This window comes from Balaenoptera musculus, chromosome 5, assembly GCF_009873245.2.
Source record: "Balaenoptera musculus isolate JJ_BM4_2016_0621 chromosome 5, mBalMus1.pri.v3, whole genome shotgun sequence".
Taxonomy (NCBI): domain Eukaryota; kingdom Metazoa; phylum Chordata; class Mammalia; order Artiodactyla; family Balaenopteridae; genus Balaenoptera; species Balaenoptera musculus.
This window is the reverse complement of record NC_045789.1, coordinates 138,286,533-138,313,602: the sequence shown is the minus strand read 5'-3', so window position 1 is coordinate 138,313,602 and position 27,070 is coordinate 138,286,533. Positions and strand designations below refer to the sequence as shown.

The 27,070-nt window shown below is 53.2% G+C and overlaps 1 protein-coding gene and 1 long non-coding RNA gene across 7 annotated transcripts in view; both read left to right on the top strand.

Moving 5' to 3' along the window:
- Nucleotides 1–27,070, top strand: part of RGS12 (regulator of G protein signaling 12) — a 121,847-nt gene that overhangs the window by 52,080 nt on the left and 42,697 nt on the right. For all 5 annotated transcript variants that reach the window (XR_005019928.1, XR_005019929.1, XM_036852322.1 and 2 more), the window contains exon 4: nt 18,901–18,922. Coding sequence is in view for 3 of the 5 variants with exons in the window: in XM_036852322.1 (XP_036708217.1) it covers nt 18,901–18,922 (22 nt within the window). In the remaining 2 variants the exon portion in view is untranslated. The remainder of the gene's footprint in view (nt 1–18,900; nt 18,923–27,070) is intronic.
- The window catches only part of LOC118895388, a 28,440-nt gene continuing 20,299 nt past the window's right edge, over nt 18,930–27,070 (top strand). Inside the window, exons 1-3 of one of the 2 annotated variants that reach the window (XR_005019931.1) lie at nt 18,930–19,285; nt 20,047–20,110; nt 20,756–20,810. This is a non-coding gene — a long non-coding RNA (uncharacterized LOC118895388). Of the gene's footprint in view, nt 19,286–20,046; nt 20,111–20,755; nt 20,811–27,070 lie in introns of those variants that run through there. The other variant, XR_005019930.1, reaches the window with a different exon arrangement.

Here is a 27,070-nt window from a genome sequence, read left to right as displayed (position 1 = left end):
ATATTTGTAGCTTTACGAGCGAATGTTAGACATGAAGGAAAGTAGGAAGTCACCTCAAGAGGTTAGAAAAAGAGCTGTAAAACAGACACAAAGGAAGTAGAAGCTGGACAATGATGAAGGGCAAAGCAGAAATTAATGAAACAGAAAACTATCAAAACAATCAGTAAAGCGGCGTTACTTCCTAACTCATTTTATGAGGCCTCCAAAACCTTGGCACCAAAACCTGAGAGACACCTTAGAGGAAAGGAGGGTTATGGGGCAGCTCACTGGTGAGAGAGGTGGAAGGTCCTAAACTACATGTCTTCTGGATCCAGCTGTTCATGTTTGTTCCAAGGACAGCGTTTTTTTAACATTTGAAAATCAGTCAGTGTAATTCACCACATTAACTAAGTAGGAAAATCATATATCATCTTAACAGAAGCAGGAAAGGCATTTGGTAAAATTCAATGTCTGTTCATGGTTAAAAAAAAAAGCTTAACAAAATAGGGATTAAGGGGAACGTCCTTAACCTGATAAGGATATAAAAAAGCCTATAGCATGTGTCAGACTTAAGCTTTCCCTTTGAGATCGAGCGAGGAAAGATGTCTGCTGTTACCATTTCCATTTAAATGTTTACTGCAAGTCCTAGCCAGTGTACTAAGAAAGTAGAACAATGGAAGTTAAAAAACTTGCAAAGGAAAATGACAGTGTGATTATTCTCCCATGATGTGATCGTAACATGGAAAAATCCAAAAGAATCTATGGATTCTTAAGATTAATGAGTAAGTTTAGCAAGGTTGCTGGATATATGGTCACTATACAAAAATCAGTTGTGGACACAGTTTGAAAATGACATGTAGATTCAATGTAATTTTAACCAAAATCCCAACTGCTGTTTTGTGGAACTTAAGATGATTCTAAAAATTTTGTGGAAATGCAAAGGGCCAAGTGTAGCCAAGATATTCTTGAAGAAGAATAAGGTAGGAAGGCTTCCTCTATGAGCTGCCGAAACTTATTATAAAGTTAGAGAAATGTAAAACTGTGGAAGTGGCGGCACACAGATAGATGGATAGACAGATAGACAGTGGAGTAGGAGAGAGAGCAAGAAACAGACCCAGCACCTGTGGACGTCGGGCCGTGTGTGCAGAGCAGGGGTGAGTGTGGTCTTTTCAGTGGTGCTGGGCTAAGTAGGGGTCTACATGGAAAAAAAGAGTGAAAGAGAACCTGATTCTCCCTTACGCTGTGCAAGCACAGTTAATCCAGCTGTGTCGCAGATCTCCCTGGGAAGGGCAAAACGCGAGTTAGTAGGGGATAAAGTAGACGCACATGTCCGTGGTGGTGGGGAGGGAAAGACTTTTTAAGCTGAACACAAAAAGCACTAACCATAAAGACCAAGGCTGACTCTGACTCAGCGAATGCTCGGAATCTACGTTCACGCGAGTGCACCTTCCTTCGAGGGCAAGGACGGGGGGGACACGAGTGCGGTGACCACGGAGGCTCTCACAACACCTACCAAAGCAAAGCAGGCAAGAGATTCAAACAGGCCTCTGATGAGAGATGATCCACAGTGGCAAATGCAGCCCTGAAAAGGCTTCCAACCACATTAGTTACCAGGGGGGCAAATTGCAGCCAGTGAGGTCCACATCCCAGGAGGTCTGGTGGAAAAGACCGGCGGACGGCGTGAATGTTGGTTGGCAGACGTGAAGCAGCCGGACTCTGACAAGCATGGGGGAGTGGTTCGCCGTTACTAGGGACACTGAAGGACACAGGTTTGTCCCGAGACTCAGCATCCCTCGTGTCTGAGACGGCGTTGTGTGGACCAGAGACAGGCAGCAATTCAAGGGCAGCGTGTCGGAGGCTCCCAAACGAGGCCACCTCTCCTACCCACAGTGTGATTGGCTCGTGCTGGAACGCCTTGCGGCTGCCTCGTGGTGTGCAGGTGTCACGGGAGCAGGTGGACACCAGAGAACGCGTCTGCACAGTTCCATCTGTGTGGTTGTAGCTCGTGGTGGCGTGTCCAGCGCAGAACCGTGGAGAGAAGCGGGGACATGGCTACGCTTCCCTGTGACTTGGTGGGGCTGCGTCGCGGGGGGGCGAAGGGGGAGGGAGGAGGGGAGGTGAGCTGGTGACAGGTGGGGGAGGCGGGGGTGCGTGGGGGGCGTCCTCCCTGGAGGGCTCTCGAGACGGGAGGTGTGGGAGCGTCGGGTGGGTTTCTGTGAGTTTTGGTCGTGATCACGCGGATGGTCACCAAGGAGGGCGGGACCCGAGAGGCGGGGCAGGAAGAGTGCAATCTGCATTGCAGGCCCGCCTCTGCCTGCCGCGTGTAGAGCTAGTCTCAGAAAGACGGCCTTGCGTTTGTGGGACATCTTCAAGGCGCCCAGGGCCTTGAAGGGGGGCCCGGGTGCAGGGGTCCCAAGCTGAGCAGTACAGGCCTAAAAGGGAACAGTGCCCCAGCCCAGTTTCCGGGAGCTGCCCCTCCCCGTCACCCACTGGAGGCCGTTGACCCGTGTTGTGCGTGGAGCTGGCTGAGCCACTGCTGACCGTTGGCAGGGGTTTGTCCGCGCCTGCTCCCTCCGTCAAGGGCAGCCTGTGCTGGCTGCCCTCACCGGAGCGGGCCCAGGGGTTGTTGGCAGGACTGGCAGTGCCCGGCCTGGACAGCAGGGGGCGCTGAGGCCACGCGGTTCCCTCCCTGGCCACTTGTCCAGACTTCTCTGCTCTGGAGGGCTTTGGGGGGTGGGGGCTTCGCCTGGTCCCTCTGATGCCGAGGCTGAGGGCGAGTGAGCTGCTTTACACCAGCTCCCTGAGCTATGCTGGGCTGGCCCCTGAGACTGACCCCCTACAGTAAAGGCAGCAGGACCCCGAGCTGGGCCTCAGACCTGAGACTGAGAGCCCAGTTGCCGGCTGTGGCCACTTGTCTGATTTGGTTCACTCCTTCCCACCTCTGGCTCACCTCTGGGACACTCTGGGCGATTTACAGAAGTCCCATTATCCAGGGTGAAATCTACTCAGACATTTCAAAACAAGCTCTTTTTACCCATTTCTTACTTTTGCTGTTTTGCTATTTCTAGGGGAATTTAACTTTGAAGTTTTTGCTTATTTTTTTAAAAAAAATTTTATTGGCTACACTGTGCAGCGTGTGGGATCTTAGTTCCCCAACCAGGGATTGAACCTGCGCCCCCTGCATTGGAAGCGGGGAGTCTTAACCACTGGGCCGCCAGTGAAGTCCCAGTTTTTGCTTATTTTGGTTTGTCATACGCTAGTCTACTCTTTTAAACTATTTACATAGGAAATTATCTTAATTCTCTGTAAGATCCTATTAACTCAGGAGCATATACTAGGTTTTCTCAGTACCTTGAGTGTCTCCTCATTCAGTGACTGTTTTTTGAACGCCTACTGTGTGCCGACGTTATTCTGGCTCTGTGGACAGCACTGGACAAAACTGACACCGACCCCTGCCCCGGAGGAGCTGGCCTCCCAGCAGGGATGGATGGACGTGAGGGGCGGGAGGTGGGGCACAGGTGCTGCGGATGGGCAGGGCAGCTTCAGGGTTTACAAAGGGTCCCTCTGGCTGCTAAGCCAAGAGTGAACAGTAGGGGTGTTGGGGCGGGAAGGGGGACAGTTAGGATTACCCTTTGGGCCACGTGGTGGTCCAGGTGAGGGGAGGGGTTGGGGAGTGGGGGGCTTGGGCCAGGTGGATGGCGAACGGTCAGACTTCTCACCTCGGATCAGGGATGGAGGGCAGCGCTGTGGGGAGACTCGAGGGCCCCCGCCCACAGGGGTCACAGCCGAGGCCCTGAGGCGGCCGTGGGAGGCCTGGGGTGAGGAGCTGGGAGGGCAGGTGAGGCCGTGTTTCCTGAGCATCTCCCCACGGCGGTCACCATGGTCACTGTGGACCCTCCTCTGGTTGTGCCTTTTACCCACTTAGCCTCTTCCTCGGGAAGTCTGGGCATCCCTGAGCGGGGGTGCTCTGGCCCTCGCCGGCCTCCTCGCCCTCGTGAAGGGGCGAGGGGCCGGGCAGGCTGACGCAAGCCTGTCTCTGAGCTTGTCTGCGCTCATCTCCCTTGGTTACTTTGAACCTTGAGTAAAGCGTGTGTCTGTCCACTCCAGGCCCGACTGTGCCCAGGGCTGGGCGGAAGCCTCGGGAAGCCCTGGTGGGTCCAGGGTATTAAGGAGAATGTGCCCCCCCTCCCAGGACTGGCGTGGGGCGGGGGATGGTGACTGGTGAGAGGCTCCTGGGGAGACAGGTGACTCTGCAAGGAACCCAGAACGAAGAAGGAGCTCTTTGGCCCTGAGACCCCACCTGCAGCCCCCAGCCCTGGGATGCAGCTTGCCAGGGTCCCCACTCTGCCTGGCTCCCCAGTTCCCGCTGGACGCCCTCCCCTCCCTCTCATCTGTCCCTTCTGGCCGGAACCCCTCCCCAGCATACTCCCTGAGCTGCCCTGACCCCAGTCCGTGCACCCCACAGGGACTCTCGTGCCATTTTTAGCTCAGGACGGACCCCCGGGCAGGCGCGGCCCCAGGGAATAGAGGCCTCTGGGTTCCTCCAGCTGCGGGACTCTCCCGCGGGTGCTGTCGTTGGGCTTCTGGGCCGGGGTGCCCCCCACACCCCCCTGCTTTCTGGCCGTTTGCTCTCTTGTGGAGGTGCCAACACCATGGCTGGCCTCAGCTCACAGAGGGGGCCGTCCTGTCAAGGCCGAGCTGGGCAGCTCCACGCTGTCTGCTGCCACCAGCCTTTTCTTCTCCTGCCCGAACCAGCACTTGCTGGGTTTGTCAGGGGCTGTGCTGGGCTTTGTGGCCCCGGGTCTGAGGCCGCCGCCCCCTGGCCCCGGGTCAACACTCCCACCAGAGTAAGGAGGATGCAATGGTGGGTGTGGCTGGTGCTCAGAACGTCCTGGTCACTTGTTCCAGGAGCTCTGGGAACCTCTCTTTCCCCAGGAAGTGAGCCGGGCTCTGGGCTGCCCAGGACACCATCTAGTACCGGGGAGTCTGGCCAGATTCTCGCCCCACCCCTTCCTCTCCTTGCCTTACGGACAGCAAAGGAGGAGACAGAGAAAGCCTGAAGGGACAGAAGAACCCAGAGGGGACAGCTGCACGTGGACCCTGATGGTCCTGGGCTGCTTTTTGGGCTGAATGTGATAAAACACGCAAAGTGAAATTGTTCTGCTTCTGCAGGGACACATATATTTCTGTCTGAAATGATTGAAATAAAGATAAGTTTGACACCAAAGTGGTAACCTGGGCGGCTCAGCACCTGGGTGCTGGGTTTTCCCAAGGTCCTAGGAGGTTCTTTGCTTGCCCTGTGGGCATGGCCTGTGCTGCAGTCTGTTTCCCTTCTTGGTCCCTGGTGGTCCTCTCCGGGGTCTGTCTGGTGGGCCTTTGGGGCTAGGATGCTGCTGTCCCCGCTCTGGCTAGGAGGCCAGCACCTCCTCCAAAACCCTGTGATTAGTACCGGCCCTCGGAAACCAGCAAGGAGGATGATCAGGCCACAGAGTCACGGGCTCAACTGATCACTGTGAAAACCCCACGGTTGTCTTTCCAGAACCCTCCAGCAGGTTTTGTCTGGACATGTGCACGTGTGCACGTGGATGGGTGCGTGTGTGCGGGTGTGTGCGGGTGTGCATGCTGGAAGGGGAAGCTGTGCAGTAGAAAGGATGTCGCTGTGTCTAGCCCCGTGTCTCAGCCCTGCAGGCCTGCAGCGCGTACCTCGCAGCTCCTCCCGCCATGACATCTGCGTGCCCAGAGGGCCTCGTTTGTAAGGGCACCCCCCCTTTCCTTAAAGATGAGGCCCTGCCGAGGAAAGGGTTCGAAGCCCCTCCAGGCCAGGCGGGCACCCGGGGACCCCGGGAGCTGGAAGGAGTGGCTTCTTGTGTCCTGGAGCCCCCCTTCCGGGGCGGGTCAGGGCGGGGGCAGCTGCACAGAGGGCGAGGCGGGACTGCGGGTCCCCTCCCTGCCCCTCCACACAGCCCTCCCTCCGTGTCCCCCAGCCGGCCGAGGTCTCCTCCTGCTCCCTCTCCCCTCCCCCCAGCCCCCTCACTGGCTCATCACAGCCCCCAGCATCCCCCATCGGCCTGTTCCTGTGCTCCGTGGTGGCGGAGAGGGTGACCGTGGCAGCCTCTGCTCGTTCCCCTCTCCTGCTTCCGTACATTTATTGTGTGAGAAAGCCTGTCTGAGGAAGCTCGAGCCAGTGCCCGCTCGTTATCTCTGAGAGTTCTGCCCGTGCACAGGACACTCAGGCTGGCCGTGTGCACGTTTCTCACACGGAAAGCAGAGTAAGGTGGGCTCGGCGTGTTCCGGCTGGCCGCCTGACCCCCAGCCCCAGGCCATCATCCCCGCCCGCTGGCCCATCGGCAGCACTGCGCCCGCAGCCCTGGACAGGATGCGTGCCGAGGTCCTCCCGGTCTAACACGCCAGGAGCGAGGGCCATTCCTGGAGCCCCTCAGATGAGACCCAGGGCACCTGCTGCGGAGAGGTTTTGACAGGGAAGCCCCTTGGGGAGAGCAGTTTATCCCGAATGTCCAGAAAGCTAGCAGGTAGCTCTGCAGTGTTGCCTAGGTTCTGGAAACAGTTTTCTTTTTCTTTCCTTCTTCCCTTTTAAAACCAGGACCTGCCATGGCCCCCTCGCGTTCAGGTTGTGTCAGGTGTTGGGAGGCAGACAGCAGATTGTGGAGCAGGGGCCGAGGCTCCGAGACAGGTCTCAGGAACACGGCAGGTTCCCAGGGCTGGCCCCGCACACGCGTGCACGTGGAGCTCATAATAGACTCGTCAGCCTCTGTAATTAGGCGGTGCACTGCACCACGCTGCTAAAAAACAAATTCTCTGCAGCTGCTGTACTGGCTGAGCAATTACCCCTATCAGCTGAAGGTTTATTCTTCTGATTTGGTAGAGGAAATACTTTTAAAATGATCTCACAGCGTGATTTATGTAAACGGATTTTTTTTTTCTTTGTACGAGACAATTGAGATAGAGTCTGAATCCCTGGCAAACCACAGCTTCCTGCAGTGTCCTGTTGCCATGGGTTACGGAGGGAGCGGGATGGAACTTCATCTGAAATGTCTTTAAACTTTCTGACGTGCACAGGCGTGTGGCGGGGCTGCATGGTGTGTTTTAGAGCTGCGTGCCTGGTGCGGGTCGGAAGTTCTCCTGTCTTAAGATGAATTTGGAAAAAGGGTTGCCAAAGGAGACTCACGTTTTAAACAGTCAGCAGGTAAGCTACTCCAGATGTTTCTCGTCACTTAAACGGAATTGTTTTAAGGAAACTTGGCATCTTGGTTACTGCTTTATTTTCAGCCTGTTTAGAGAATGGTAGCTTTTAAGTGTAAACTTTGAAAATGTCTTTCTTGTGTCTACATCATGGAGCCTGAAGTGAGTCCCGTGGAGGTAAAAGCCCGGCTCTGGGACCACAGACCAACACCCAGAGCGAGGCTGGGTTGGGGGCCGGTCACACCGGGTCCCCCCCAACCTTTCGGGGGGACGCTGCCCGCATTCTAAGTCAGCCTTACAGAGGGCATCCATGTTTCCTTGTCCTTACCATAGTGATTCTAATAGATTTTGAAGATGAGTGAATTAATTTTGTTGAGATATTCAATTTTGACCAGATACCTGTATTACAATTTTTCTTACTCTTTAAATTACTGTTTTATAGCTAACATTTTTTCTTGTTTAAAATTGAAGTATAGTTTTCTTTTTTAAAATGGATTTACAATGTGTTAGTTTCGGGTGTACAGCAAAGTGATTTGGTTGCATATATCTAGCATTTTAAAGTGTAATGAGCTGGTTCTGCTTCGTATACATACATGGGGAACTACTTACTGGCAATCGTATGGAATGATTGATTAGTATCTAAGCTTATAGAGTTGAACTTACTATAAAATGTTTTTAAAAGATTTGAGATTAAATAAAAAGAATTTTTACTTTCCTCTCGTGGCTGTGCTGTGTTGATGTAAAGGCAAAAATAAATTTAAATTATTTACAAAAGATGGTTCCTAGTTACTGGGTACCAGTTTAAATTCATTCTTTTCTGAGAGTTGTTTCATCTTAAAATGTTCTCCTGATGTCTAGTTAGAGCCTTCTGTAGAGAACAGCAGGAGGAACTACTCGTTCAGAAGTGACTGGCTTGGGTGTTGGGTTTAGGAAAATGACTGCATCGTTCCCTTTAAATAGAAAATAGAAGTAGGTCTGCTGGACAGGCCAAGAGTCGTGCCTGTGAAGGAAGTGCAGATTTTAATGGATTTTAAAAGTATTTACTGTGTATTTTGAAGACTCCTTGTGCTGACGCAGCGCACCTGAGAGGGTGGGCTGGCGGCTGTGAGGTTCACCGGTGTGCTTCCCGCGTGCCCGCCTCTGGCCCGCTCTGCAGGAGTACTGACGTCTCCTGCCCATTCCATTTTGTGTCCTGGTGGAAGAGGGAACTTGGGGTACACTGTGTCCAATATATGCACCAACTGACCAGTTACTAACTTGTACATATATGTAGGCTGCATTTTCGTTCCCATGGTATATAGAAGCAAGTTTTAGAAAATGTTTTTTGAGTGAAAAAAAAAATCACTAGAAATCTGCCTTTTACTTGCCTACATAAACGATTTGGATTCATTTTGAAATTTCGCAAATGCTCAACCCGGCATATAACAAAATCTGGTTGGTAAGGTCATATTTTAAGCAATAGGAAGTGGGCTGGAAGGTGGTAGGGCAGTGTGCAGTCCTCCGGGTCTGACTGGCTCTGCCCACGGGCCGGTGGGAAAGGGGGCAGAAAGCGCCGTGGCCTCCAGGTCAGTCCTAGCGAGAGACGTCTCGGGGTGAAGGGCAGTAGGGCTGGGGGGCCTGTGTGGGAAGGCCGCCCTCCCCTTGCCAGCTCTGTGCCTCCCCCGAGCCTCAGATTGTCCATTTCTACCATGGGTGTGACACGGGAACGCTAGGGCCCCGTCCACGTGTGGATGTGCTCAAGGAAAGCCGTGCCTTGTGAAGGGCGCTGTGTCTCTCGTAGCGCCTTTCATCTTGGAGAGGAGAACCCGTGAGCCTTGAGAGGAGACATCTCCCATAGCCATCTGAGAAGCGCACAGGGAAGCTGATGGATGCGGACCCGGCAGGAACGCAAGGTCCTCACTGGCCAAATGAACCTGTTGGTTTCCCCATCTTTTAGGAATGAGGTCCAACATAAGTAGACTTTGAAATGTATCTGCCCCTTTGCCAAAACAACGCGATCCTTCATATTTAAACCACACCACGATGGGCTGTTACAGCCTCAGGGGCTAGTAAGATCGCACTGAGGAGGCACGAGGAATCGTTGTGGGAAGAAGGAAAGCTTAGTGGGCTCCCTCTCTGGGCCGCCTTGCGGACCTTGGAGCGGCGCCCGAGCGCCCCTGCTGTGTCTGACCGGCTCACTGGGGTGGGGGCTGTGGCGGTGCTCCGCGCTGTGGCCGGGCCGCGGTCCAGGAGGGCTGCGACGGAATTGGCCGTGTGCCGCCTGGCGAGGCAGCCCTGCCAGGCAGAGCGCCAGGCGGAGCCCTTGGCGACCCCGCGTCACCGCAGCCAGCGGCGGGCTCCGTACCGCCTTCTGGGCAGCGGGAGCGGCCCCCCCCCCGAGGTCCGGGGCCCCGGGCACCGCCGTGGGCACCGCCTCGGCCGCTGACCCTGCGTCCCCGCTCTGCTCTCACTGCGCCAGGCCCACGGTCCGTGTCCGCAGCACCCAGTGCCGCCGGGCGGAGCCGTCCGGCCTGCTTGGGCGTCCGCTCCGGTGGCCCGGCTGCTCCGGGGGGGCGGTCAGCCCTGGGGGTCCCGGGCGTGGACACAGGTTCTGCCGCGTCGCACCCAGGCGGTCTTTGGGAGAGTCGGCTGTGGCGGCTCCGTGTGGCCTTCCCTCTGCCCAGGCAGGTGCCTTTGGGCTCTGGAGTCCCAGGGAGAGAGCTTGCCTGACACCAAGGGGCTTTACCCCTGCGTGCGCTGGGCTCTGGGTGGGATTTGAAAATAAAGGTTGCCCTGTGAAAAGCAGTAAAATAGTCTTTTCTGGGCGGCGCTGAGTAGGGAGGTGTTAGGACCAGCCGCGGTGGGCGGGCGGCAGCGGTCAAGGCGTCGGCGGCAGCGGTCAAGGCGTCGGCGGCAGCGGTCAAGGCCGCGGGCGCCCGCTGAGGGGATGGCGCGGTCCAGGTGCAGCCGAGGGAGTGCGGGTGCTGAGCAGCAGATCCCAGGAGGAGCCCTTGAGCGAGGCAGCTCCGTGCGCTGGGGAGGTGAGAGCGTAAAGGGGGAGGGGCGGGGGCACGCACCAGGACCCCGGCTGGCCCTCTCCTGGTTGGGGCGGCGTGGGCAGGGGGCAGATCTGAGCTGCGCCCTTCTGTGGGCGGGTGTGTCGAAGGCGCTTGGCCCGCCCTCTCTGAACCTCTCCGGGAGAAGCTGGATGGGCTGTCAGCCCTTCAGTTGACTGAGTTTCTGTTCAGCTCAGATGAGCTGACTTGGGCTCACTGGCCTCTCCCCCCACGTCAGCTTCCCCTGCTCCTGCCGCCGGGGTGCTCCTGACCAGAGCCGGGGTGGCACCGGGCTGCGTGTCCAGCGGTCTTTGCCAGCGGGCATCCCGTCATGCTGGGGGCACCCCAGTCGCTCAGGCCTGCTCTGCCCCAGGCCTCTTCACCTGAAAACTGCATGGGGCAGTGGCTTCGGTCTGTCCAGGACCGTCCACTGTACCCCACTTGATCTGTGGGCTGCACAGATTCTTTTCTCCCTTTTTAACGCTCTGATTCTTGTTACCTGTAGAAGAAGAAGGCCTCCTAGTATACTTGAAGGAAACGATCATCTTCCCTTTTGTTCACATCTTCCCTTTCTTCTGTAAGAGGTTGGTCACCTGGAACTGGGCTTGCCCTGCGTCCTGTCCCCCTTTCTCTTGTTTGCTTGCGTGGCCGCAGGCGGCTCCTTTCTCCCAGGTCCTCTCAGTGAGCGCTTCTCCCCTGACTCTGAGCACACAGCTCTCATCTGGTGGGTGTGGAAGCTGAGCCCACCTCCTCCTGAAGCAGCAGGGCCTGTCTGCGTCCCAGCATCCCGCTGCTGCTTCGAGGCTGCCCTCCCCGCCCCACCTCTGCAGATCTGGAGCCGCGTCCCTTAGGACGTGCGGGAGGCCTGGGGGAAGGGCCCAGCCCTGCTTCTGCTGGGGTCTCCGACCCCGGAGCCCTGCGGTCAGAAGGCCCCTGGGCTCGACCCTCCGAGACCCTCCAAGTCTGTCTGACCTTACACTTCCTCGCCCTGCCGGCTCTCCTGCCCTGGGCCCTGGGAGCCCCACTCACTCTGCCCCACGTCGGCCCCCTTCTGTGCCATGCGCTCCGGGACACCTGCCTCCCCGGGACGGCGGGGACTTGACTTTCTGGATTGATCTCCAGCCCCTCGCATAAGCGCCTGTGTTGCAGGTTTGTGGCAGGCACCCCGCGTCTGGAGGAGCGCGCGTTTGATTGAGTGAGTGGAAGCTGTCCCAGCGGGTTCCCCGCTTCCCACGCTCCCTGACCCCCAGGGCCGGCGCCCCCCGCCACGGCCCCTGGCCCGCCTGGGGAGCAGGGGCTCCAGCTCCAGGCCCGGCTCCGCCGAGCAGAGGTTTTCAAGCGGTGGCTGCATCTCGGCCTCCATGAGAAAATGTTTTAAACGTTTCCTGGGTTTGGGCCCCAAGTTCAGATGAGAGGGGGCTTTGGATTCCGTGGACTGTTTATCCAGAAGGAGCTCCCGGTGAGCGAGCCTGTCTGAGGCTATACTCAGCGCCACGTCCTGCCCAGGACATCCCAGGAGGCCAGTGTCTACGTTAACTTGACTTGCAGGAGTCCGGCTGTCCTGTGGGGGTGCAGGCGTGAAGGTCGTCCCAGACCCTCTGAGACGTCCCGCTCTGTCTACACAGTGGGGATGCGGGTCTTTCTTCAGCTGGGCTGGCCAGTGTGGAAGGGGTCTTCGTCTTCATTTCAGCAGTGAGGCCAGAGGGTTCTCGTGTAAAGTTGGATGCTCACCCCAAACCCCTAGCGTCAGTGTGGCGCCCGTGTGCCACCTCGTCCATGTTCCTTTGGGTTTTTGTTTTTGTAATGAATGATCTGAGGCTTCTCCAAGGGCACAGTGGAAATATTAGCTGTTAAATTCTTAGGAAAATGCTGTGATTGTGGGTTTTCGGTTTCTTCCGATTTTATTGGAGATTGAAGAGCTCTTTGGGACACACACACACACACACACACACACACACACCCCGGAGACGCACAGATTGCATTCTGAGCCGGGGCCCCTGCGCCCTCCGACTGCAGGCCCCCACTGCCCGTCCCCACCCCTTGCAGGAAGCGCCGTGAGCTGCCTGTTAAGCCCCGGCCCGCCTTGTGTCCGGCCACCCCGCTGGCCACTGGGCAGCACTGAACACACCTGTGGTGCTGTCGTCCTGTTGTCACCACAGTCTCTGGATCGCAGAGACCCTCTGCTGTGAAGTCGTGGTTTGAACCTAGAACTACTTGCCTCTTCCTTGCTGCACGTGAGCCTTGTGTCCAGGTATCTCTTTGGCTGAAACTGCTGGGAAGGAACAGTGAGGGGTGTGTGTGTGTGCACAGTGTGTGTGCAATGCTTAGGATCCTGGGTGGGCTGGGGCGCGGGCACTGCCCCTTTGGTTCGGGCCCCTCGAGGTCTGTGGGAGGTCACCCCTGTGTCCTGTATGTAACCGGAGGACTGGGTGTCATGGCTGTGGAAGGCTTCTCTGGAGAAGGCATGGGTGAAGCTGCAGCCCAGGTAGTGGGCTCTCCAGGTGCGGCTGCAGGTGAGCGCTAGGGACAGGGTGGGGTGCTCCAGGCGAGGGGAGGGAGAGGTCGCCTCTCTGCTCTCAGAGCTGTTCACACACGGCTTCCCCACGTTTGCACAGGTGCTCTCCACGCACCACCCCAGGACTACCGCCCGCGCGGGGGATGCGTGTCACATCAGGACACACGGGGTGTGTGTGCTTGCGTGCACGTAGACGTGCAGCTCTGAGGCCGGGCTCTAAAACAGCGGAGACCCCGGGGCATTCGTGGTGTTTTTCTTTCACATTATTCTATCCCATCTTATCTCATTTCTTCACAAATGCTGCTAACGATCCACTGAATTGATTTGATAGCTCCTTAGAGGGTCGTGGCCTGGTGTGAAGACCCCTGAGCTCTCGGAGCAGAGGGCAGGCTGGCGTGTGGGTGGGACCGGCAGAGTGGCCCTCCATCCCTTGTCCTATGGCCCTTCATCCGCCCCTTGGAGTCTTCCTGCCCCACACCACCTGCTCTCTTCTGTGCTCCGTCCAGTGAGCAGTCGCCTTAAAACTTAGACGATGGGGACTTCCCTGATGGTTCATTGTCTAAGACTCCGCGCTCCCAATGCAGGGGGTCTGGGTTCAATCCCTGGTCAAGGAACTAGATCCCACATGCCCCAACTAAGGGTTCTCATGCCGCAACTAAAGATCCCACATGCCGCAACTAAGACCCGGCACAGCCAAATAAAAATCAAATAAATAAATATTAAAAAAAAAACCTTAGAAGATCAAGCTTTTAAAAGGCCAAATAAATATAAATTAGGTGCAAATTGAATTGTTAGATTCTTAAGGCTTTTCATCATTGGGATTATCTCTTTTTTCAAAACGTTTGGGCAAGTTACAAGCCTTTGGTCTCTTATTTTAAGAACCAGAGATGGTTATTTAATATTTCTTATGTTCAAAGTAGGAAATTTTGTCAGTAGCTCAAAACTGAAAATATATATAACTGTATATTACTATGTATCGTGTAATTAGGAAATGATATATTCTCATAACTGCTATTGTCAAATGTTACTGACAGAATCGACCTTGATAAACCAGAATCATATAGCACTCTTCATAGAAATTATCTAAAACGTTCAAAACATTAATTAAAAATAAAATATCCGTGCACATGTGTGGTCCAGACACATTTCCTGCTGGGAATAGATCCAAATCAGTTAACACTGAACTATCAGGTTTAAGAGGCTGACCTGAGGTATGGAGATTGTTTGAACTTAAATTACGTATCTAAAATACTTTGTAAGTTTTTAAAAACAAATGTATTTACGTTAGTGTAAACTCCAGTCTTGGAGACATCTCATAGACCTTTTTAGAGCTGTTTAGTTATGGTATGTGTTTAAATCGTAAGCACAGAAAAATGCTCACTTTCTGGCACCTTTTAACTGGCAGCTTGTTTTCTGCAGCTGCACTTTTTATAAGAATAGCATGTCGATATGGGAATGTGGGAAGAACCCAAGAAGTACAGGCTAATGAAAACACGTTGATACAAATTATACTGAGTATCAGAACAAACGTTAGGCGAGTTAAGTTTTAATTTGTGAAAATGTTTATAGTGGTCTAAGCATGCCAAGAAATGTGGGGATGCCTAACTTTAAAAGTCATGTTGAGCTGCAATTAGTCCTTCTTACCCTTTGTGGGGGATGTTCTTTGGTAATTATCTATGGGAGTTTCTGAATTTTTGCCATTTTGGATGCTTCCCCCGTCAACCAGGATGTGCTTGAAAAATGCAAGCCAGGCTTAACCAAGGGTAATTTGGTCAGAATTGGACATGTCAATCCCAAGGTCAATAGAAACGATTTGGGGGTTGCCTGCCTTTCCCCCAAGGCTGTTGTCGGCAGGTTGCTTGCCTGCACCGTCTCATCGGCCCCTACGCCAAGTGCTGGCCCCCTCCCTCGCCCCCTCCCGTGACAGCACCTGTCACCCGTGCTGCACTGTGTCACCTTTCAGCCTCACCTCCTCTGATAATGAAGCCCCTGTGATGTGCTCCGTAGCCTGCTTCCATATCCTTCTCAAAAGGGCCAAGGAATCAGACGCTGACTAGGGATCCAGTGGGCCCTTTTGGGGGATATCTCATATCAGTTCACGTGATGGCCCAGCTCTGTCACTCCCAGTGTGTGCTTATAAATAGAATAAATACTGGGACTTCCCTGGTGGTGCAGTGGTTAAGAATCCGCCTGCCAATGCAGGGGACATGGGTTCGAGCCCTCGTCCGGGAAGATCCCACATGCCGCAGAGCAACTAAGCCCGTGTGCCACAACTAGTGAGCCTGCGCTCTAGAGCCCGCATGACACAACTACTGAAGCCCGCGCGCCTAGAGCCCGTGCTCTGCAACAAGGGAAGCCACCGCAATGAGAAGCCCGCGCACCGCAACGAAGAGTGGCCCCCACTCGCCGCAACTAGAGAAAGCCCACATGCAGCAACGAAGACCCAACGCAGCCAAAAATAATAATAAATAAATAAAATTAAAAATAAATAAAATATGAAAAAAAGAATAAATATTAGATAGTAAACGGAAGAATTAGGTTAATGATAATTACACATTATTTGCAAATTAAGTAATCTGGTCAGGAAGTCATCACCGACTTCTCCAAAAGTATGGAAACTTGGAGGAGGACAGTAGTTTTATGTCCAGGTGATATTAAAGTGCGTCTCCATAGAGCTTTACTTTCAGATTAATGTCTGGTTGGGATGGAAACAGTTGCCAGGATAACAAATCGTGAACAGAGAAGGTGGGAGACGGCGAGGCAGGGCTGCGTAGCTGCTTCCGGTGATCCTTCTGCGTTGATTCGTGTCAGGAGCCATCCCAGCGCGAACTTGCCTCTCGTCAAGGATTTCTGTGCAGAGCTTAGGGCCTTGGGTGGGCGGGGATATCCGGCCGCTCCGGGAGAACCCTCAGCACACAGGGGCCACCAGCCTGTGGCTCCACAGACGCCTAGTACTTGGAAGGCACTCTTGGCACAGCTACCCAAAGTGGGGAAAGGAAGGAATTACATCATCTGAGGCTGTGGCTTGTAGACTTTGAGTCCCTCCTGGAAAATGCTGAACAACTGAGACTTGGACCCAGGATGCCTCTTCCCGGTGGGCATCCTGGAGAAGTTCCCGGAGGGACGGCCTGTGGGCAGTGGGTGCCCATCTGCAGAGCAGCTCTCACTCCTGAGGGGGTCTCGCTGGCCCTGCTGCAGGCTGGCCAGGATTTCCTGTGCATCCTGCACCCTCTCTGTGCACCCTCCCAGTGCAGCCTCGTCTCTGCTGCTTGTTTCCTGGGCCTCCTCTCTGTGCTGCCATCCGTGTGATTTCTTTCAGGTCTGTCTTCCAATCCCCAAATTTTCTCTTCAACCTCTAATCTCTGTTAACCTCTCTACTGAGTGTTTAATTTCAACAGTTGTAGTTTTCATTGTCAGTCATTCTGTTGGGTTATTTTTCATGTCTACCACCTTACTTCCTCTTTTCTTTATTGCAACTTTTATTTCTTCACAATTTCATGGTTATTTGACATCTGTATTAGAACCTTCCAGTGTCTGAGATTCTGTTAGTAGCTATTTCTGCTGGTTCTTTCTCGTGGTGGGGTTTCCTTGGGTTTGGGGGATTTTTGAATTGTGAGCTCACGTCTGGGCAGGCTCAGGAACTCCTGTGGGCCTTCCCGGAGGGTTTGTGTTTGTGGCCGCCGGAGATGGGGCTCCTTGCCCCAGGAGCGTCCGAGTGAGTGGACACGCACCGCTCAGCCCTGCGTCCCGCCTGGCGGCCTTGGCGTCTGCCGGCTGCTCTCCGTTCCCTCCCCCTCTGTCCTCCCTCAGGGCTTCCCCTTGCTTCTGCGGTGCAGCAGTATGTTAGAAAGCATGTTTGTTTCTGTGCTAGCTTCACAATGTGTCTATAAATCTAAAACTGCTCTAGAAGCACGTTTGGGGAACTTTACCTGGATCTGTTCACACTGTCCCCCATGGTGGAGTCTGGCAGCCCCCCCAGCTGGAGCCTCTTCAGACGCGCTGAGCCCGCCCTGCTCGCCATGTCCACGCTCCCCAGCCCACCCCGCCTCCCCGTGGGCTGCCCACACTCAGCTGCCACCTCCTTCTTGGCTTCAGGCACACTCCTGTCTCCTGGATCTTGAGTTCAGTTCATTTTGGGGATACGTGTGAGATTTTTTAGCACATTTTGTTCAGTCTGCTAAAGCCTGAGACTTTAGTTTTAGTCGTGATTGTAACATGAAGTGAGCCACGTCCTTCACATTCGTGGATTTTGCATTTTATGACTTATTTTTCAAAATTATTATTGATAGTATTTCTGCTTTTGTGTATGGCCTTGCAGATTTTCTTCTCATAATCTCAAGGGAATAATTTGCCTTTGATATTACTTAATTTACAACACGATTGTAGGTGATTTATTGTGAGCATGGGCAGAAAGACAGCTTCCCACGGTGCAGTCGTCCGCCCCGGGAAGGAGACTCACCCCACGCTTCTCCGGTGAAAACCAGACCCTCGGCAGGTGAGGGCTGGTGGCTTGCTGGGGCCTGCTCATGGCCTGCCTGTCTGGCAAGATGAAGGTTTAAAAGCTGGACCCACAATAGCCTGTGTTTTTACTATTGAAAAATATATTGATAAGGTACCAGGTTATAGTTCCAGAGTATTTCTGACCAAGGACTCACGATGGTGTGAAACGCTGATGAGCCCGATCCTAAAACCCTCAGGAAGCCGCTTCCTCTCGCTGTCAGAGGACAGACCCTTGGGGGCAGGAGGGTAGCTGTAAGTCCCACAAGGTGAGGGGCTGCGACCAAGAGGGTCCCCTGTCTTCCGTGAAGCCCAGGAGGCAAGGTCTGGGGGGCCCTGGCGCTGGCGACAGGAGGGCCAAACAGTGAGTAGGGGATGCAGTTGACATGGTGGCTCTTTTCAAAATTCGGCCACAAATACATGCTTTCTCTCCCCCGGGGGGATGGCGCTTCCACCGGAAGCAGCTAATCTGGGGCACCTCTGTCCTCACTTCTTTGGCTTTGGCCTTAGGGGTCTTAAAACATGACCTCTGCTTGTTGGGGAGGCCCAGGACTTGGGAAGGGGCTCCCCGTTCACTCCCCACGCCATGCACTCCGGTCTCCCTTCCCTCTGCAGAGAGGAAGGCGTGCAAGGCCTGGGGGTTCTGCAGTGGGTTTATTCTTAGGGCGTGGCTGGGAGGTTTCCTTGCGCCCAGCCCCGCGCTGGGCGAAGATGCAGAGGGCAGCACGCCCGCTCCGGTGCCCAGCACCGCACCGACGGCCCGCTGGCCCCCGTCCCTGCCTTGGGGCCCTGCCTGCCCGCTGCTCTCGGAGCTGTGCCTGTGCTGTGACCAGGACATGTCAACAAGGCAGCAGGTGGCCCTGCACTGAACCCGCTCCCCTTCCCGCGGTGAAGGCTCCCTGGTGTCTGTGCCACCGACACCCTCTCCTGCCTCCGCCCAGCTTTTCCCTTTCCCGACTCCTTCTCCGGAGCCCTCTCCCTCCATGTCCCAGGTGACCTTCCCTAGGTTGCAGCCTCAGAACTGTTGACCCCAGGTGGGTCCCCAGGGGGTCTCGCTCAGCTGTCCCCATCGGAGGATTGCTCAGAGCTCTTCGGGAGCCCAGCCCGCCTGTTGTCCCGGACCTCCCTCGATGGTCTCTCCCTCCAGTCCTGGCCTCTCGCCATCTGTCTGCGCAGGTGGCTGGGCCTGGCGGTCGGGGTTGGCTGTGGGCCGGCCCCCACTCTGCTGCCACCGGGGCGGTTTCACCCCTGCACGGGCCGGGTCTCGGGGTGAGAGCGCCGAGCAGGGCTGTGATGTGCCCAGGGCAGCGCCTGGCCCTGGACGGACAGTGGGCAGGGTGCCTGCCTCCTGGACGTGGGTGTGCCTCACGGACTCGAGCCCGGGCTGATCAGACCAAAGTCTGTAACGCTGTTCTCACCGAGGTTGTTACTAAGACGGCGATGTCAAACGTGCTGGGATTTGTCCTCAAGGGGAGATGGGCTGCTTCCGCCCGGCCTGCGCCCCGGCTCGCCCAGGAAGCGCAGGGACGCGCCCCAGTGAGGCGGCTGGTCTCCTGGACACCCGCTCCCAGAACGGGGACGGCCAGAGTCTGCTTTTGCTGCTCACGTGGACGTGCTATCTCCTGACCTGTCATGAGGCCCAATTAACTCATGTCTCTCTCTCTTTTCTTTCAGTCTGCAACTGTGTCTGATGGTGGTAAGTCACAATTTCTGATGTATATTTTTATTATTTTTAACGAAGTTTTCACATGTGGAGTGTATTTGCTGTTGGCTCACTCGTAACGATGTTTTCTTGGCCTTTCTGCATCCCTGGGTGGAGGGGAGGATTTAGTCGGGGCCAATTTGGGGGCAGCTCTCCATTCCTCGCAGTGACTGCTACCTGGGTTTTGGAAGCAGTTTATTGCAGGGACGTGCTCGGTGTGGCAGCACCCTCGCCCGTCCCCTCGCATTCCTGTGCCAGCAAGTAAAGACCTGCTGCCCGCCTTGTAGAACTAGCTTGTAAACCAGCAAGGGAAGATTTCAGAGCTCTTGCTGAATTTGAGCGATTCTGGAAATTCGGGTGAGACGCTCAGTTGCTAAATTTCCCTTTCTTAGGAAAAGTTTAGTAGATAATTGGAGAGGTGTGGGATGAAGAGGAAGCTTTTTTTCTGCCTTTAAATGATTTTGTTCAGGGGATTCTTTTAATGGGACTTCCCCGAAAAGCAGATGGCCAGAGATGTCCTACTTCACTTAAGATATTTCTCGATGTAACCCTTATCATTTTAGTTCCGTGAGTTTTAAAAACTCTTCAAAATGATTTGGAGAGTTTCTTCCAAATGTTCCTTATTTCTTATAATACTCATAAAAGTCCTATGCTCACAGTTTTGGTTTTTTTACTTGTTTTTAATTACTCTGTTCTGTCTATTGAGAGTTGAATTTTATAATTTGTCAAAATGTATCAGCACTTCATTTTCATTTATTTGCTGGCTGTGGGTCCCAAGTACTGCCAGAGCTGGGGAGTCACGGGGTTCAAGGTTACCCTCTGTATTGTTAAGTTAAAGAGAAACCAAGGGTTTCTATTGTCCAGCAACTACAGACTTCAGTCATGAGCCTTAGACAGGGTAGCAGGTATGTGGTGGGGCTCGGCCTGGAAGGTGACGCCAGTCGCCCTCCGCCGGCTGGGGTCAGTCCAGCCGTGGGAAGTACAAGAAACGTGCAGATACCTGAAGCTGAGACCAGACAGATCCTAAAGTTTGTGTTTGGGGATTTATTTTTTTAATAAAAGGAATTATGTTACCTGTCTTATGTACAACAATAATCATGTCATTTAATCACCTTAAGCTAGGAGTGGGAAAAACTTCCTTAATGAAAGGAAATAGGACCTGTAACCAAATCCAGGATAAAAGTGAGTGGTTTTTACAGTATTCTGTTCATGTTAACCTTTCTGTGTGCTCATTTATCTTTTCTGGTAGAAGGCATTCATTTCTGCAGGAAATTTATACATTTGAGAAGTTTATTTAATATGTTCAATTTAATCATAATTATTAAGATTTATTCATCTCTAAAGTTTTCTTCTGTCAGCGGTAGATGCAGGAACCCCGGGGAGTTTTATTATATACTTCATTTTACAGTTTTTGAAAAGCTAAACTTCCCAAGTGTGGGAAGCCCCAGACTCACAGCCCTGTGTCCTTTCTAAGGAAGTGGTGTCCTGGCTGGTGGCAGTGGTTCCCCTGCCCTGCTGGGGCTCCCCACCCCCTGGTCCCTCCTCCTCTTCCTGCCTCAGGCCCCCTGCCACTCAGGATAGGCCCCTCCCTCATGAGTCCCTCTGCGGCAGAGCAGGGAGGGGGCAAGGTCGCTATTTCTTGAGCGCGCCTTCAATTTCAGGGACTGCACCAGACAGTTATATGTGTCCTACTGAGTTTTTTCGTGCTTTTATTATTTTCCATCTTCAATTTCTTTTCTGATTACAAATAAGAAGAAAAAGTGATCTCATTTATTTTGCATGTTAGTTCCAGGAGGTATGTATTATTATATTCTGCCATCTTTACAGGTAAAAGCACCCAGGCAGAAAGAGGGTCACACAGACACCAAGTTAAGAGGCTGGGACTCAGGCTCTGAGGTCTGCCTCACTGCAGAGCCAGGCTCACGGTGCCCTCCTCCCCATCTCAGCCCTGGACCCTCCAGTTTCTGACACCTGCTTCCTGGGGTCACCTTAGCCCATCCGCGGTCGGGGGCTGGTGAGAGGATCCAGGCACAAACTCGGAATGTGTGTCCACAGAGATGTTTCATGTTTGTGTTGAGCAGGAGATTCCGGCTCCTGGGGGCCTGGGAGCTCCAGGAACAAACTGTTTCTATGGGAAACGAGTCCTGCAGTGACTCAGGACCGGCTTTGGGGAGCAGCTTTTTCACAAGCTGTGCGGCCTCCACCTAGTCGTCCGGCCTAGTTTGGGTGACTAATAAATCATCACTCAGAAATATTTTGTGTTGTTAACCTTGTCGGTGAGATCATTTGGACTCATTTAACTGTTGGACTCATTTCACACTTTATACTTTTATTATGTGTGTTCTCACCATAGAGTTAGTTTTGTGGGTTTATTTTAAGGAAGTTGGACAACACTATTTTCGCCATCTTTGTCAACCAGAAGTGTGTCTTCTCGATTTCTCAGGAGAGTGGCCCAAAGCCAGAGACCACCCTGTGAAGGAAGGATTAGAGGTCAGTCTCTGTGGAGGGCAAACCAGGACCAGGAGTGAGTCCAGGGAGGCAGATTCTACCTCAAGAAAAGGAAGAACATCCTAGCACGTGAGAGAGGCTTAAAAATGCAATGATCTGCCTTGTGGCAAATTATCCAAACGCTTATTCACACCGAATCCCCCATCGTGGGAACGGAACCCTGGGGAGCTGGTGGCCATAGCTTGGTGGCGTCGTAAGGCCTTCCCGTGCGGAGGGGAGAGAGCCTTCCGGTCCCTGAACCTGGGGTTTGGCACAAGGCAGCCTTATTGTAATAAAAGTTTACTCTCTTATTTTCTTTCTTTTTTACTTTGTAGTACCAAGCAGCTTCGCCAGGACTTCCCCTCCCACCCAGCTCCCACACCCTGGAAGGGCCAGGCTGTCTCTGCCGATACTGGACCCGCCCTTTGAGGTTGGGAAGTTGGGGCATTAGGGAGCTTTCGAATGAACGCCTGCATCTGCAGGCACGTGTCGGGCTGTGACCATGGGGGACGCGGCTCTGGCTCCTGGGGTCTGGGGTCTGGGGTCTGGGGCACATCCTCTCCGGCTGCTTCAGAGACACACCAACCTAGCCTTTCCAACCTCGCTCTTTCTCCACAAGCATGCTGTGGCCCCAGGGTCTCCCCGTGACCTTCCTCCGTCTCCGCCCCCTGCATCCCGGCCCCTCCCACTTCCTCCGCCTAAACTCCGCCCCTCGCGGTTCGCTCCGCCACCCCACAGCTGACTTGGGGCCCTGCCCCCCGGGCTGGCAGGCTTCCTCCCCTGGTCTCCCGTGGCCCCTCAGACGCACGGGATCTCGGTTGGCTCGCACAGCGCTGTCCGCTGCCAGCGTGGTCTCCCCGGCCTGGGGCAGCGCCCCCCGGAGCCCTGCGCTGACCACCCCGGCCTTCACTTGAGTGTCAGCCCAGGCTTCATCTCCTTCCGACACTGCTGACGAGGTCCCGTCATTTTAATTATTTATCGGTGTCGCTGTCTTGTCTGCTCCCTCCACCCACTGGACAGTGACCTTCGCGCAGTGGCTTCAGCACAGCGATGGCGGGGGAGGTGTTTGTCAAGTGAATATTGAATTCGGTCGTTTATGGTATGGCAGACAGCAGCCAGGGCCTCGGGGCTAAGACCTGCCTTAGGCCATTAGGGCGGTGGCTTTCACAGTTTCTCCTTCTTAGTGAAACCCTCTCAAAAAACAAGCAAGCAAGCTTAGTAGAATCCCATTCTATAAAATACAGCAGCAGAACTGTCTGCTGGACTCGGGGGGTGTGGCCAGGCCCTCTGAGGATGCTTCTGCAGCCGGGGCCCAAGGACCCGGCGGCGGCCAGTGTCCACGGGGACTCGCGTGCAGTTTCTTTTGTCTTTCTCCAGAAGCGGCCGTTTATTGCCTCTGATTAACAAAGACAAATCGTTTTTGTTTTTTTTTTTAATTAATTAATTTATTTATTTATTTTTGGCTGTGTTGGGTCTTCGTTTCTGCGCGAGGGCTTCCTCCAGTTGCGGCAAGCGGGGGCCACTCCTCATCGCGGTGCGCGGGCCTCTCACTATCGTGGCCTCTCCTGTTGCGGAGCACAGGCTCCAGACGCGCAGGCTCAGTAACTGTGGCTCACAGGCCCAGTTGCTCCGCGGCATGTGGGATCCTCCCAGACCAGGGCTCGAACCCGCGTCCCCCGCACTAGCAGGCAGACTCTCAACCACTGCGCCACCAGGGAAGCCCGACAAATCGTTTTGAAGTAGATTTTACACTCTGTTGCCATAAATTAATAAGCAGTACTTTGAAATATTTCTGATTATTGTTCTAACATAAAAACCGGGACCTTTTGAAATCAGAAATAATATCTGAGATGAAAGACATGCATTCTTTAATTGTTGTTTGTTTTCTGAATGGAGACGGCCTTTGATTTTATATCTACTCTCTGCCCTGCTTTTCTCCGTCTGCCCCTTTCCAAGGAAGTACAACTTCAGCCAAGCGATAGGGCATCAGGAAGGGGGCTGGCAGGTTAGGAAGTGACAGGGAAGGCCGAGCGGTGGGGCTCCTTGTCACCTGGCAGCTGAGGAGCCCTGGCCACCGAGCCTGGGTGTCACCAGCCCGGGGCACTGACGTTGGCTCCGTAAACCCTGGGCCTTGCCTGAGCCGGCTCAGTCCTGGGGCGTAGTACTGGGAGGGGGGACGGGGGTCTGCTGGAGGCTCTGCGCTCGCTGGTTAGTTCCTTTGTAACTGGTAGCTGAGAGTTGGGCTGGCAGGTTAGGATCATTGGTAGTTACAGTCAACGTGGAGAGCAGCTGAGTATGTCGTGTCGAGCCAATGGTCCTTTAGTGACAAGGATTACGTCATAAACCTGGGCTGTGAGATGCAGCCAAACCGAAACCGGTTATAGGTGAGGTCAGCGCCCTAGGGCGTGCTCGGTACCCACCCATGCGTGTCATTCACGTCTGATCAGACTCACGTCTGATATCAGTAACCGCTTCCTACCCAAGGCTTTCTTTTTTTCTTTTTCCCTTTTAAAAATTATTTTATTTTACTTTTTTCCAGCTTTATTGAGGTACAATTGATAAAAAAAAATTGTGTTTAAGGTATATGATGTGATATTTTGGTATACATACACATTGTGGCATGATCACTACAATCAAGCTAATTAACACATCTGTCACCTCACATAGGCACCTTTTGTGTGTGTGGTGAGAACACTGAGATCGATTCTCTTCTCAAATGTCAAGTGTACAAAACACTATGATTATAGTCACCATGCTGTACTTACTCATCTCACAGCTGAGACTTTTCATACCTTGACCCACGTCTCCCCATGTCCCCCTCCCCCAAGTCCCTGGCAACCACCATTCTACTCCCTGCTTCTATGAATTTGACTATTTTAGATCCCACAAAGAAGTGAGATCATACAGTTTTTGTCTTTCTGTGTCTGGCTTATTTCATTTAGCATGTCCTCCAGATTCATCTATGGTGTTGCAAAGGCAGGATTTCCTTTTTTTTAAGACTGAATAATATTCCATTATATGTAACATATATATATATGTATATATATATATATATATATATATATATATATATATATATATACACCGTAATTTCCTTATCCGTTCCTCCATGGGCACTTAACTTGTTTCCATATCTTGACTATTGTGAATAATGCTGCAGTGAACATGGAGATACATATACCTTTTGAGATCCTATTTCATCTGGATGGATAACCAGGGATGGAGTTTCAGGATCATATGGTAGTTCTAGTTTTAATTGTTTTGAGGACCCTCCATACTGTTTTCCACAGCAGCTACAGCAATTCACATTCCCACCAGCAGTGTAGGAGGGTTTCCTTTTCTCCACACCCTCTCCAGCACTTATCTCTTGTCTCTTTGATAACAGACAAGACTGTCGACTAATGGGTGTGAGGTGGTATCTCATTGTGGTTTTGGTTTGCATTTCCTTGAGATCAGTGATGTTGAGCATCTTTTCATGTACCTGTTGGCCATTTGTATGTCTTCTGTGTCAAAGTATACATTCACCTCCGGTCTTTTGCCAATTTTTTAACCTGGTTATTTGGGTTTTTGTTATTGAGTTGTATGAGCTCCTTGTATATTATGTTTATTAATCCTTTATCAGATGGGTTTGCAAATCTTCGGAAGGAATTCTGACCACGTGGCCACCGTTAAGCAGTTCAGACCCTCGGCTTCTTTACTCTCACTCACCAGGGAGGTTTCTAAGAGCCCAGGAGTATTCTCTTCTGCTTCTTTGAGAAAAGTCAGTCAGTTAATACTCAAAGGCAATTTAGTTGTAAAAGGTTTTTCTCTATGTGATTAATTTGATTTTTCAGACATATCTTGCCTCTTTTTTTACTTTTTATTCATTTTGTAATAGTATTGATTTTGTCCTCAATTTGTTTCATCAACTATGCTTTCTCCCCTTTCTCTCATAGAACATGAAGAATTTCTAAAGTTTTTTAGGCTGTGTTTTCTTCCAGACTAGACTTTGTGTTTGCTTTTTGCATATTCTATACCTTCTTTCCTCCGTCCGCCCACTCATCTACACATCCATCTACCTACCCATCCATCCATCCATCCATCCACCCACCCACCCATTTACCCATCTATCACGTCATCCTCCCATCTATGGACGTCAGCAGTCCCCATGGCCCTTATCACTGTGCATTCTGGCACTGACATTCTTGAGCCCAGAGAGACCACAGTGCTGAGCTCCCGGGTCCTTCCTGCCTGAGCTGACACCCTCAGTACTAGTTGGGCTCTACCCACAAGGGTGTATCCTTGACTTTCCCTATTTTGTTGGTGCAGCTTCCTTCCCCAGGACACCTGCTGGGGACTCAGGGATGGGTCAGACTCAGAACCTGTCAAAACCTTTTTATTTTTTCTCTTTTCTTGGCTTTTTTTCTTTCTCTTTTCTCTTTTTCTTGTTTGAAGCTTATGGCATCAGATTGTGCCATCTTTTTTGGTTGCTTTTGCTAAGTTTGTGGCTGATTTTTAATCCCGCCGCTCCGTCCCCGCCTGTGCTGGACGTGGGGAAAGGAGAGGCTGTGGCTCTTCTTCACTTTGCCCATACTTACCTGGGGAGCTGCTGTGTGCCGGTTTGTCTTGTCTTGTTTTGAAATAACTTTCAGTAGGAAACGAAAGAGGAAAGTAGGTCGTCACAGACTAGAGCTTCCAGTCGTCTCCGCCCACTCCTCCAGGTGCTGGGTGGTGAGTGGTCTCAGGCCCAGCAGATCGCTTTCCAGGGCCCACCAGGGCTCTTCTCCCAAAAGTTTCTACACACCTGGCCAGGGCTGAGCGTAGCTCAGTGGGCATGGCTGCGGGGCCGCGTCTTCCCGGTTCTGCCCGCTCCGTGACCCTGCTGGACACCCGGGGAGCCATGGTGAGCACAATCTGGGTCAGCTCCAGCCGAGGGTCCTCATTCCCCACCTCCAGCCTTGGGACCCCTCCCGCCTCTCGCCTAAGTCCAACCCTCAGCCCTCCATCCAGGTCTGCCTCTCGGCTCTGTTTCCCTCGCGCTTTACGTTCACAGTAAACTTTGGTTTCCAGAAGTGACTCTTACTGCTTCAGGTGTTTGGGGTTTAGAGGGTCTCTCCTTTAACACCATCCTGTGTGAGAGAATACATCAAGGCACAGAAAAACTCGTGTTGCTTTGGTCATTCTCTGGAAAGAGCTGACTCCCCCGGGCAGCTCCTTGGCTAGCCGCCCGCCCCCAATCTGCTCACATCGTGCGCTCCGTGGCCACGGAGGGAAGCTCACAGGCCGCCGTCCTCTCTCTGTCTGTGCCTTGTGTTTTCTCAAGGCCTGACGGCACCTTCTCTGCCCGCCTGGTGGGGTCGCGGTGCGGGAGTGGGCCCTGCGTGTCAGGCCGCTTCCAGGGCTCTTCCAGCAGCTGCCTGGCAGTGAGGGTTACGTGCCTGTTAATTGAGGGAGTTAAACTGCACCCTTCTTTAAAATACTAGGTATTGGGTCTTCCCTGGCGGTCCAGTGGTTAAGACTTCGCCTTCCAATGCAGGGGGTGTGGGTTCGATGCCTGGTCGGGGAGCTAAGATCCCATGTGCCTCGCGGCCAAAAAACCAAAACATAAAACAGAAGCGATATTGTAACAAATTCAATAAAGACTTTAAAATTGGTCCACACCAAAAAAAAATCTTT